The sequence below is a fragment of the Sminthopsis crassicaudata genome, chromosome 5 (genome assembly GCF_048593235.1).
Source record: "Sminthopsis crassicaudata isolate SCR6 chromosome 5, ASM4859323v1, whole genome shotgun sequence".
NCBI lineage: Eukaryota > Metazoa > Chordata > Mammalia > Dasyuromorphia > Dasyuridae > Sminthopsis > Sminthopsis crassicaudata.
In genome coordinates this window covers 127,782,199-127,795,783 of record NC_133621.1, presented here as the reverse complement: position 1 = coordinate 127,795,783, position 13,585 = coordinate 127,782,199, and the positions used below count along the sequence as shown (strand labels likewise).

Here is a 13,585-nt window from a genome sequence, read left to right as displayed (position 1 = left end):
CCTCCTAGAATTCCTAAGGTGTAAACTCCCTTTAAAGGCCCAAATCAAAGGTCTGAGCCAGAGAACTGTCAAGTCAACCTGAGTTCTCACCTTGTAATTGTCCAGACAACCTGAATTCTCACCTTGTCACTGTCCAGACAACCTGAGTTCTCACCTGTAATCCTAACACATTGGATGGACTCCTTGTGGAAGAAATATGAGAGGATGTGCATTATCTCTGACAAGATGAGAAACCACTATATTCTCCTCTGGAGAAAATACTTATGTTGATAAGACTATACACAAATTCTCAAAGTTAAGTGTGATTAAATAGAATAATACAATTCAGAGACAGAAATTCTATGAAAGAATGATTGGCTTTTTCTAGGTATTTAGAAAATAATGAGATATTTTAGCTTCAGTGACCTAATAACATAAACTGGAGGAAGAAAAATCAGGCAGAAGTAAGTTAATTCTGGCAAATTATAAGTGAAGAAAATAGGTACTATCAGTTTCCAGGGGTTTAGTCAACCATTCTATTAAAAACAATTATAAGTTAAACAGACTTTAACTAATATATATACAACATATAACTTATAAGTAGTATATCTACGGCCACATAGTTTTAGGAATATGATCTGTTTCAATGAAGACTATTATAACAATATCAATCATTAGCAGAATATCTTACTGAAAGTAAAAGAAATATATTTATTGAATGAATAATGATAGTTTGTTTCTATAGCACTTTATAAAGAACTTTCTTTACCACAATCCTGCTGATAACCCAAAGATTATAATCCCTATTTTATAAATGTGTGATATGTCCTATATTCCACTGCTAATGATGGCCTTGTGGTACGGTGTAAGGTGTACTGAATCTGGAGAGCAAACTCTGGTTCTTCCTCTTTTCACTTGTGTGACTATAGGTAAACAGAGTTTGGACTAGATGACCCCTACAATGTCTTCCAGTTTTCATGCTAGGACAGGAGGAGAATGGAAACTTCAGCCTTCAACTTCTGACCACAGAGTTGGTATTACTGGTGCTTAGGTTTATACAGTGAAAACCATATTCCTATGGACTAATATTGAGCCTGTTGTATTCTGTCACCACAATGAGAAATTAGAGTGCATTATCACTATGACCAGTTGGTCATGTTGGAGAAAACGAGAATTTCAACTGTCAAGTAGTGGGAAGTAGTGTGGCATATATATAAATGGGGAGTCTGGGCTCCTTTGTTTTACTATAATAGCAATTTCTTGGGATTTGGAATTCAGTTGCCTGAAAAGTGTTATTGTGTCTCATGCCCCCATCTATTTAGAAAGAATTCTAAATCCTCAGAACAAAGAATATCAGGGCAATAATCTTCTGCCACTACAAAAAGTACATATTGCTAATATTTTTCTATAAAGTAGCAGCTTACCTTAATTCATAATTATCTGTTTCACTTAAACTGCTGTCATCACAACTGTGGAGTAAGATACCAGAATTCACCTTTTCAGAAGATAAAGTCATACCAAGATCCTTGGGAATCCACTTATTATTCTGAGGTTTTTTAACATTTTTCCTATGCATGGCAAAATCATTGCTGAAAAAAAAACCATGTAGGGATGTTTAGACTATTCTCTATTGGAATAGAGAAAACTTTTAACAAAACAATGGGGGAATTTTTCTTTCTCTTTTAATACATATTAGATTTTGCTTCCCTACTAAGCTTTCTTAATTAAGACTTTGATCATATCATTCCTCAGATAGTAAATCTTTAATGGCCTCCTGTTTTATAGTGCATCAAATCTGTACTGCCAGGCTCTGAAGTTTCTTCACACTCAAGCCTACTTTTTTAATCTATCAAAGATTTTTCACACTACTTTTCAGAATGCAAGGTCCGTTCCAGTCAGATTTGTGTCTTCCCTAGTCTAGGAATGTGTTTTGCTTATTTCTCTGCCAACCTTTTCTTCACCTACAATGTTCCTCATTTTCTACCTACACTTGGATTAAAAGACAACAACTGTACAAAACTGGATAGTTTTGACTAGATAATTCATGTGCAAAATATCTGAGTTATCATGGCAGGTCTGATTAGACAACAATACCAGGAGGAAGTAAAAAAATTTAATTTAACTGTAGACTGAATTCTAAGAGGCATAGAATCTAGGAAGGAGAGGACATTCTGAACAGAATATGAAGAGCATATTCATTTCTGAGAGACATATTTTAGGAAATACATTTAGCACTCAGAAGATATGTAGATGTTTATCCTAGCTAGAGAAGAGAAGATGAAGAATTGGGAGTATAGGGAATAATAAATACACTTAACATATATAAAAGAGTATTATATTTAATTGATCCTCCCAAAAGGTAGGACTAGGGAACAGAAAAACACATTTGGGATCAATATATGAAAAGCAAAAAACAAAAATTTTCCAAATAATTAGACTTATGTAAAGAGGAATGGACTGTCCTAGGAATTAAGCACAATTGTGTAACATGTATGTGTATATGTGCACATACATGTTTGTGTTTGTATGTATGTATGAGTGTGCATGTGGGCAAAATCACTAAACAATTAACAATCACAAATGTATAAAGATTGTGCTTTGATTCTAGTTTGAATGGATCTCACAAACCTTGTATGTTACTCTGTTGACATAGCCTTTGACTTTTCCCCTTCCCATTCTAATATAGTATCAAAGAAGTACTTTGTGGGGAAAAAATGAATCGATAACCAGCACATTTTGTTATGATTCTTGATATCAATTTATTCCAGCCCCTAATCTTATTCATAAATTTCAAAGAATTTGAACAGAATGTTCTCTTGCAACTCACCCTGCTTTGCCCTGACTTTCAGGCAAAACTTTTCCAAATAATAATTTCTCTAAGGCTATAAAATTATTTTTCTCTCCCACTGCTAAATATATATCCCAATGAGGTATTTTTACTCAAGCAAGGAAAGTCCTAGATAAAACCAAAATAGTCACAGCAACACTTTTTATAGTGGCAAATAACTGGGAAGAGAGTACTTGTTAATTGACTGGAGAACGACTAAACACATTTATTAATGTAATAGAACTCACAATATGTTGTTAAAAATAATAACTATTTAGATGCATCAAAATATTTTAAAGAATTAATGCAAATTAAGGATGCTATAAATAGTAACTACAATAATGTAAATATTAAGGACAATAAAACAACTGAAACTGAATGCTGTGAAATTATATTGACCAAGCTTCATCTAGATGAGAATACCTCTCCTTTCGTTTAGGCAGGATAGAGGACTATTTATGTGGTACATTGTATATAATACTGATGTGGTGATTAAGGATGTTTTTCTAGAAGGATAAGGAGACACATAGTGGAAAATGAAGCTGATAAAAAAAAGAAAAGATGACAATTAAAACAAAAGTACACTTTTTCTCAACTGTCCATGACTTTACTGTCTTTCACAAATAAGTCTAATGCTGTTACTTTTTACTAATCAAAGGAAAAGTAAACAATTTTTTCTCTGCATGCCACTGAGGTCTGTTATTGAGGTAGGGAAAGTGGCTGTCAAATGTGTTATGCTTATATAAATGTTCTTGAATTTATGTAATTTTTGCTCTTGAAATTATCTTATATGATAGGTTTACTTAATACTATTGTTAAATTATCAATTTAATAAAAGTATGCTTGGACTTGCTTTTTTTACATTTGTTACTTTCTAAATGTCAATTCAGAACACTTTCAGATTCCAACTCTTATGAATTGGAACTTTAGAGGTGGTCTAGTAAGTATAATCCAAATTTGAATTGTGAATCCTTTTTATCATAATCCTGTCAGGTTGTTATCTATCATCTTAAGGTCCTATGATTTTTTTGGTGGGAGAGGAGGTAGCAGTAATCTGCTTTTTTTTGCTTTTCCCCAGCCTGTCCATAACCCATATGAGCAATAGAAGGCCTTATGGAACAAGTGCTATATGATCTTGTCTTTATTTATTATTTTTTTTTGTCTATTTCCCTTTTTTCTTCCTCTATCCTTCCTCTTTTTCTCCTCAGTTCCATCCTCATGGGAAAGAACCAGAATATTTTTCCATTTGGACCTCTGGCTGTTGTCCTCTAACCACTCTTCACATGATGGTGGGTTGGTGGGTGTCTTTTCTATTTTTTGCATATCAATACTTAAAAGTGTGAGGTTCTTGACAATCTAGATTGTCTGACTTTTTTGGGGGTGGGGGAAACCTCAATGCTTGGCAAATGAGAAGTACTTAAATTGATTTGTTTATGAACACTTCTACTGATGGGGAACTTTCTAACTATTAAGAGAGTCCATCTAATTTTGTGGAGTAACTACAAGCATATTTTCATCTCATTAGGATGAAGTATTTATACATTTGCAAACTGTCTTGCTTTTGCTTCTTGCCATAGATACCTTATATTTCATGATTATTCTTTTGGATCTCATTAAAGGCTATCTACCTTCTTTCAATATATACTGATGAAACAGTTCCAAAAGAAAAAACAAACAAACAAAAAACCAACTGAAAGCCAAAAAGAAATATTCATGAGACTTTCTTGATAAAAAACAAGACTGAAATATATACACAGTGAATCTGAATTTAGATGTTGAGCAAATTGAACTTACTATTAACATTATTATTTTATAATAATATTTCAGTTAACTATTTGACAAACTTACTCCTTTAAAAGATGGTGGACAGGTACTGAAATTTCCTTGGAAATGCTCATTATTGGAATTTCTTCCCTAGGGATTTTGTTTTCCTCATCTTTATTAAGTTGATTGCTCTCCATAGAAAATAGCTCATTAACTTTGCCAGCCATTATATTTTCACTTAATTTATCACCATTTTTGTCCTCCAATGTTTCCATTTCATTGTGCTGATGCTTTCTCTTTTCCTCTTCAACCTAAAAGGAAAGTTTAGTACTTAATATATGTCACTTTCTTTAAAAAAAAAAAAAAAATATATATATATATATATACATATATATGTATGTGTGTGTGTGTGTGTGTGTGTGTGTATATGCTTATTTAGGGACAAGTACTAGATCTGTGATTTAAATAGTACAAGGAACTATCTGAAGAGAAAATTCCCCCTACCAATGGTGGTCTATACTTTCTTGGCAATTTATAGTTGTAGAGTTGTCTGGAACATTGAGATCTTAAATGTCTTGCCTATCTCTATCTATCTATCTATCTACCTACCTACCTATCTACCTACCTAATTAGAGGCAGGACTTGAACAAAATCTCCTTGGCATACCAACCGTTATGCTATACTGCTTTTCATTTACCTATTTTTATTTTTAATTATAAGCCTAAATATATTATACTCATTTTTTTTAATTTTGTAAGTCAAAATTCTCATAACTTTTTAAAAATTTTGTTTGAAAGAAAAAAAATTTGCTCAACTTTCAAAATGATAGCTAATTACCATCTCATTTTGCTTTCTCATCCTTTCTTCAGGTTCTACTGAAGGGATTTTTCCCTTTTTAACAAACATACAGGACAAAGAGATACACATTCAGACTCTTTTTCAGCCTTTTTTACTTTGATTCCACAAAGAACAGATAGACCAAGCTGAGGATAGAAATAATTACCTTGGCTTATTTTTCACCATACGATGGGTGTTTCCCATCCTATTTCTCATTTCTTAATCCTTACTGTGAAGTTAAGGAAGGAGAAAAGAACTTAAAGTAGTCACTGAAATATTGGATCAATATTCTTAACAACATAGAAATCAAGTACAGTGGGATCTAGGCTAGACTAGAAAAACTGCTAGAAAAAGAATGGCTGTTCACTGTGCATGTTCAAAGAAACACAATCTTTTTAGATTTGATAAAAATCTTAAGTCTAATTATATCATTTTACAGATGAGGATTCTAAAGCACAGACACATTAAGTAACTTATAAGAAAATAAATTATATATAATTATATAATATAATAAATGATTTTTTTTGTATAAAACCTGTGATTTTATCAGTGTAGGTTACTCCAAATGAAGAAATTCCCTCTATAAATGCAAATCTGTCCTGCTTCTAGTCTTGGGGTTGCCTGATAAGATAAATGGACTTGTCCACGGTAACATAGTATGTGTCAGAAGCAGAACTTGAATCTAACTGAGTTAGGACTAACTGAGTTTGGTTCTCTATCCACTGTCCTCTGTTGTATCTTACTATTGTGAAAGGGTAATTATAAGAAAGACAAATGAAATTATGGACAAAACATAAAACATAAAATGACTTGTAATATAATCCCCTCATTCATAAAATAGTGGGTTTTGACTCAAAGACTGCCAAAGCCCCTTCCAAAAAATAAAATTGAATGATTAAATGAACTGTGCTAATTTGATAGTATCTAAAGCCAGTCAGTTATTGAAAAATATCACAAGTCAGTGTTTTGATATTATTTTTCCATCTTTTCTCACATTTTTACATCATTTCTATGTGCTAAAATGACAAATATTTATAACAAATGAAAATATTTTTAAAACAACTAACTGAAGAAGAGCATTGAACTTGTAGTCAGAAACAGAAGTTTCCAACTCTATCATTGATTAGTTGTGGGATAGACAAATACTGTATTAATGCTTCTCAAGTAAATTAAGAAAACTATGTTTTATGTTATTAGAAAAATTATTAGTAAAAAATTAAATAAAATCTAATCATTTTAGCAAAAATTTTAGTAAAAAATTAAATAATATCAAATCATTTTAGTAAAGTCAGTAAAGATAAACTTAACAGATCATAATAAAAATATTAGTCTAAATCTAGTGGATAAATTTAAAATTTCTCAGTATTAGCTTATAGTTTCAAAAAATTAAGCTACTTACATCTTATACTTGGCTAAAAAATGTTCATAGAAAGAAAAATTCTTTTAAAATTCTTTATAAGGATTTGCATAAAAGAACGTCTGAGTTAATTATATTTCTTTTCAGTATGTATCCTAATTTATCTTTGTTCTTTTTTGGCTACCTAATTTAATATTCCAATTTACATATCTACTTGAGAGAGTTTCTTGTTTATATGCTAAATATTTTGGAATAAGATGAAATAAATTACATGACCAAAATAACTATAAAAAGGCCTTCTGGATATTTTTCTTAAAATTCAACTTTCAATATACCTTTTACAAATAGCAAGCATTTAAACATGGCTTTTTCATCATGTGAAAAATCAGTTCCACAGGATGATTGATGAGTAGGAAAAATAAATAGAAGGCTAGGAGGTGAATCTACCTCTTTCTGTAGTTGTATTTTTTCTTTCTCCAAAGTCAGGAACTCTACTTGCAATATTCCTAACTCATTTTTAAATCTTTGCATGTCTTCCTTTAATTCTTTATCCAGTTGTATATTTGATATTTTGTCACTATATGGAAGGGAGTGTCTCCAGGGTCTTAGCTTGTTTGTAGCATTATTGGCATTGTGATCACTATTCTGGAATATGGTTTCATTTAGTTTTGTTTTCTCATTAAATTTTGTTGCAGTAATAAGTTTAGGCTTTTTTTCTTGCATGACTGATTTCATTTCATCAGAGCAAGTAAGGCAGACAGCAAATTGGCTTCTTAGACCATTTGATTGTAGCAAACTTCCTGAATCTGGTCCCAAATTTGTGGTATGTTTGTTCAGACTTCCTGCCATTTGCATACCAAATGCTTCATCTTCCTTCATTTCATTTATAGCTATTTTTGAGTCACCTCTTTTTATATTTTCTGCTTTATAAGCAACATCCTCTTCATTTACATCACAGGTACATTCAATTTCTGGCTTATTATAATTCTTAAGATGTAGATTGCTACTTTCTGAGCATAAATAACAAGATGACTGAAGTACATTTTCATTGAAAATGAGTTTTAAATTCTGCAAAGTAGCACTTTCCATACCATATTCCCTTTCTCTAGGAAATGACTGAACTCCTACATTGAGAGGGCCTCCATGTTTCTTCTTTTTCTCAGAATCACTTGAGTTATTTGTCAAAGTCGGGGATACTTCCTGTAATTGTTTTAATTCCTCTTCAAAGACTGGTAGTACCTCTTCTTGTAGTTTCTCTGTTGACTGATCAGCAATTTTGTCTTTTTCATAAATTTCACCAAACATCTGCTTTAACTCGGTTGTAATAATTTTAAAATTCTTTTTGACTTCCATTTTCTCTTCTTCCACCCACATTTTTTCATATTTTTCTTCCCAATTTGGATCTGCATCTAAATGTACATCATCATCATGAGCTTTCTTATTGCACTCTGGTCTTTGAGGCATTCTTTTCAGATACAAAACTGGTAAACCAAGTGGCTTAACTTGTTTGTTAAATGCAGTTTGTTCTGGTATGTTGACTGTTTCTAAAGTAATTTTATCCTTGGGTAATAAAATATGGACAAAGAAAAATTAAAGAATAAACAAACAATAGTTAAAATTAATCTTTATGCTTAGGATCTTACCTAATCATAAATCATTTTGTTTCAAAGGAAAGATAATAAATTATCTAAACTTTCTCTAAATAACAGAACACATAAAATTTCAAAGTAAGTTTTATTCAGGGTATTCTGATTTAGGGTAAATGTATTAATATACATATGTCATACTATATTCATATCAAAATAGGAACAACTTTGTATTTCATATCTTAATTTTTTCTGTTTTAATAGGATAATACTTTTTAAATAGGTTTAAAAAGATAATTTTAAATCATCAAAATTATAATACAGATATGTTCAATAAAAAAACAAACAAAATTTAGGATGGGATAGAAAACTGACCTCACAACTCCTTTTAAGTAGTAAGATTCTTCACTACATTTATGTATTTGCTGCTCACTTTAATATTTCTTTAAATTAAGGGAAAATTAGAAGTGTAAAAATATCAACTCTAAATTATGACATAAGTCTATGGGAAATTAGAATATGATTTTTAAAAATTGTATTGCCAAAAAATATACATGTCTAGATAGTTCCCTTCTAAGATTGGTGTCAGTTCAGAAAATCCCAATAATTATTTTACTAATTGGAGGGTTAGAATTGGCAAGAGAAGCCAAATGATTTTTTAAATATATAATTAGGAACAAGAAATAAGAAATTATTACAATATATAATTTAGATACATCAACAGAATTAATGAGATTTACAGAGTAAGAAGTGACTGTTTTAAAACAGCCAAATAAGACATGATTCCCTGACCCCAGTACAGGTAAGAACCATGGATTATAAGAAACATGGATTGCTAAAAGCAATATTCTTCAGATATTCAGATGTGTTGGAATTATCATCCCACAATTAGTTTGTGTGCGATAAAGCACTATAGTGTTAATACAAGTATTCTTGAATAAATTATATTAAAACTGTTTACATGACAGAATTACATTCTATTATTTACAAATGATTACAATAACCTTTTTTGTTTTTCAGTCATGACTGACTTTTCAGGACTCCTTTTGGAATTTTCTTGACAAAGATACAGGGGAGGTTTGCCATTTCCTTCTCCAGCTCATTTCACAGTTAAGGAAACTGAAGTAAATAGGATTAAGTGATATTATGATCAGAATCATATAACTAGTAATCATTGGAAGGCAAATTTGAACTCATAAAGATGGATCTTCCTGACTACAGGCCTGGTAGCACTCTATCCACCATACTACTTAGTTGTCCATAACTAAATAAATTACTTTATCATTTCCACCAAAGTTGACATTTTAAATAATTTAAGGTGAGGTGGAAACATTTTATTTGACTGATTTTCACTATATTCCAAAAACACAAATCTACCAAGAAAACGAGTTCATTATCTACAATATCTACAATATCCCTAACAAGCCAACTAACAAGTAAGCTTCCAGCTAGAGATAACCACTGTTATGATACATATTAGTTTCTAAAGTACTTATGTTCTTCATTGATCTATTAATTATAGACACAATTATTTTCTTTAATGAATGCAAATGAGACAATAAAATCATTTCATGTAACAGTATGGGTTTAAAAGGTTATTTTAGCACTAGATCATAAGTACTTTTGATCACATGTTATGGTTCCACCTTGAATTAAAAATCTATGCATTCCAAGAAAATATTCAAATAATTGACTTGTTGATGACTATGGTGCTATTTGGGCGATATTCAGATTAAAGTTCTATAATTAGTTCATGAGGATAAGTTATACAGTAACAAGTTATTGATTTTTAAGAAATCACATTGGAAGAGTTATAGGGTGGTGATATAATGAATAAAATTGTGTAAGTTAGATAAAGTATAGAATTGAAGGCTCTGGTTGTGAACTGGAATCTAATATTTCAAAGATTCTGTGGGAGGATAAGACTGTGTGACCTGATTTTTCTCTGGCCTGTTAATCGTGCAGGTTATGACAACTAGGTGAGACATGATCAAAAGACTCTTAAGATCAAATATCTTGTATAGAATATCTGAATCATAGAATTTCTTACTTTGTTAAGGAAGACAATGCTGGAAGGCTCTAGTGCATGGGATATCCTGATACCACCCCTGGTAATTTCAAGTTATATGATTGCAATTAGCATCAAAAGACACTGAAATCAATTTGCATATTGGACTAAAGAATTTTTGTTTGAAATCTTTGAGTAGTTACAGTTTAAGGAGGAGTTGCCATGGAAATAGAAAAAGATAAATGTTATTGATTCCTGGGAAATTCTAACTTTAAGTTATCAAAGTAATAGTATGTACATACTTCCAGAAAAAAGTTCTAGTTCTAAAGTGGGATCTAAAAGAATTGATATGAGTTCAATAAGAACAAGTTATACTAGACAATTTACAAGTTTCCTTTTATTTTAATTGTCAATCAGTTCTATTCTAAAGAATAGAAGACTAGATTCAAAGTTTGTTAGTGAGTTATAGTTTAATATGATGTGGCTATCACAAGGTCAAATATGATCTTTGCAGTAACAGTAGTATAGCATCCTTAGTAAGACGGAATAGTTCTCTACTCTGTTCTGTTCAGACCTCATGTATATTACTATGCTTAGATAGGACACTGGAAAAGTGTAGTTCAGAATAACTAAAAGAGATCCTTAGAAATTAATCATGATTAATATCTCAGGAAGGTTTCCTAAGCAAGTGGTGTATCTAGTCTGTAAGACTAGATTTAAGGGATGCCAGGATAATAATCATTAACAGTTAGGGGAATAGAATACAGAAGGGTGGCTTGATTTGTTCAACTTGACTCTTGAAGTCAGAACCACGAGCCCTGGATGCACAATATGGGAAGGCAAATTATAGCTTAACATAAGGAAAATACCCCAATAGTAAAAGCTTTTCAAATATACAATGGGCTGCTTCATTTGGGTAGTAACTTTTCAGTAACAGAAGAGTTGCAATTATTCAAGGAACATTGTAGACAGGATTCATTATTTGGGGTAAGGATAGACTAGATTAACTTGAATTATCAATGTAAGGTTTTATTATAATGGCATTTTCAATGCCATATATTAACATTTTAACACTGATAGAATTTAGTATATTTGTATAAAATTATATACATTCCCAGATATTGACATTTCAAGTTATTATTTTTCAGTTGGCAACTAATAATTTTAGACTGTCTATAAGAATACAGGACTAAGACACTTTCACATGCATCCAGGTCTATTATAATTCTATCATCACAATTATTTTGCCTACAAAGGGCAAAAGTATTATATTATCAAGTAGTTTATTGGCTTCCTTATCATGTAAAAATTTATAAAAATTTCAGCATAAATACTCTCTAGTGACTTGTCCTTTACTCTAAATTATTATACAATTAAGGTTGAAGGTTTGCTGCTGGTCCTTGTACCTCCAAAGGTACAGTGAAGTAAGACAAAAATGCATTTGAAAGCATACAAAGTTCTCTCAAACTTCCAATAAAATTAATCATAAAAGGCATGTTTACTGGAATTAAATAACAGAAATTTCAATATAATTTTTTTCCATACCTGTTCTTGGTCACTTTTATCAAAACTTTCTTGGCTTCCTTCTGATGATCCTTTAAATTCCAATTCTCGTGTTAAATCTAAATTAATATTTAAGTAAAATTTCATTTTATTTAGAATAATTTTTCTTATATTAATTAAATCCCACCTGATTAAATAATAATAATTATGACAGTTATAATTTTATCTAGTGTAATCTATTTTGAAATAAGATATAAAAAATTTAAGAAATATCTATTTTACTAATTATGCATTTAGCTGATTAGTTTAAAATTTCAATCTACTGCTACATTTTAGGAGTAAATCACAGGAACCTTTAAAGATTGATTAATATATTTAATCTAGCTGAAATAATTATACTTGAAAATTAAAGGTAAAAAGAGATGAATGTCTGTGCATGATCAATTTATAAGTTAGGCTAGCAGCTATTAATAAATTTGATCAATGACCTTTCTCAATAACCAAAGACCATGAGGTAGGAATTACTAGCCTTCACATAATTTTGGGAAGTACAAGAGAACAAAGAACAGAATTGGGGAGGTAGGGAAAATAATGAGATAGGTTAGAGAATCGATAGCATCATGGAAATAGAATTGGAAAATTGGGAATGAGAGATTAGCAACAATCCCTTCCTTCTCTTTTGTGACTAAGGAACATTCATTGCTCGAGTCCGTCTGAAAAGTTTGAGATAGTAAACTAGTCTTTGGATAACAAGTCAGGTATCCTTGAAGGATAGCTTGGCAGTAAAAAGATAGTATACCACATTCTCTGGTATCCATATACTTCCTTCAAGAGTAATAGATTTCTTTGACATAAAAATACAAAAGTGATTAGTAAGGGAAGTGGATTTCTAAATTTAATTCATGACAGAACAGATGAATTTTTGAATTAAGTTCAGAGACAAAAAATCATGACTTAGGCAGAGAGAGGACAAAAATAATTTTAAAAAGACAGAATCAATTTGATTATTTCTTTTCTTTTCTTTTTTTTGCTGAGGCAATTGGGGTTAAGTGACTTGCCCAGGGGCACACAGCTAGTAAGTGTTAAGTTTCTGAGACCACATTTGAACTCAGGACCTCCTGACTTCAGGGCTGGTGCTGTATCCACTGTGCCACTTTGCTGCCCCATAAATTTGCTTATTTCAAATCACAGAGAGAACAAAATCTAAATTTTAATATGGCAAACCATTGACCAGAACTATCCAACAAGAAATAGGGAAATAAAAGTAAATGAGATCTGTATCCTTCAGTAACTGTATAAGTCTCTCTGATTAAGCCAAGGAAATGTGAAAACAAGATATGCAGATACTATTTCAGCAATTAATTTGATATTCACTGCAAATCTTTTAGTTATCTCAGAACTAGACAAAGTATGATAACATGGAGAGAAATTCAAAAATGAAAAGATTAATTGAACTTCTAAGGGAGAGAAATTATAAATGCTATAGGTCAAACAAATCTATTAAAACAAATATTTTGAAACACAAAGTTAAACTTGAATATGACACAATCATCTTAATTTATGAATCTTCTGATGATAGTATTTTTAAAAAAAAAATTATTCCATGTTATAGTAATTGCATTCCAGTCAAATTAATGTTATTGAAACAATGACTGGGAAACATCACCTAACTAAGTAATTTAAAACATAAGAAAAGTTAAATTGATTATATTTAGCTTTGGAGA

At 30.9% G+C, this 13,585-nt stretch overlaps 1 protein-coding gene and 1 long non-coding RNA gene across 11 annotated transcripts in view; one reads left to right on the top strand and one right to left on the bottom strand.

Moving 5' to 3' along the window:
- ANKRD26 (ankyrin repeat domain containing 26) overlaps positions 1 to 13,585 on the bottom strand; it is an 89,784-nt gene that overhangs the window by 39,510 nt on the left and 36,689 nt on the right. For 6 of the 10 annotated variants that reach the window (XM_074268179.1, XM_074268181.1, XM_074268180.1 and 3 more), the window contains 4 exons: positions 11,904 to 11,980; positions 7,212 to 8,324; positions 4,655 to 4,881; positions 1,404 to 1,568 (listed from right to left, as the gene is read on the bottom strand). In XM_074268179.1, coding sequence (XP_074124280.1) covers positions 1,404 to 1,568; positions 4,655 to 4,881; positions 7,212 to 8,324; positions 11,904 to 11,980 — 1,582 coding nt within the window. The remainder of the gene's footprint in view (positions 1 to 1,403; positions 1,569 to 4,654; positions 4,882 to 7,211; positions 8,325 to 11,903; positions 11,981 to 13,585) is intronic. The other 4 variants (XM_074268185.1, XM_074268186.1, XM_074268188.1 and 1 more) reach the window with 1 other exon arrangement.
- The window catches only part of LOC141543251 (uncharacterized), a 65,000-nt gene that overhangs the window by 45,951 nt on the left and 5,464 nt on the right, over positions 1 to 13,585 (top strand). The window lies entirely within an intron of this gene.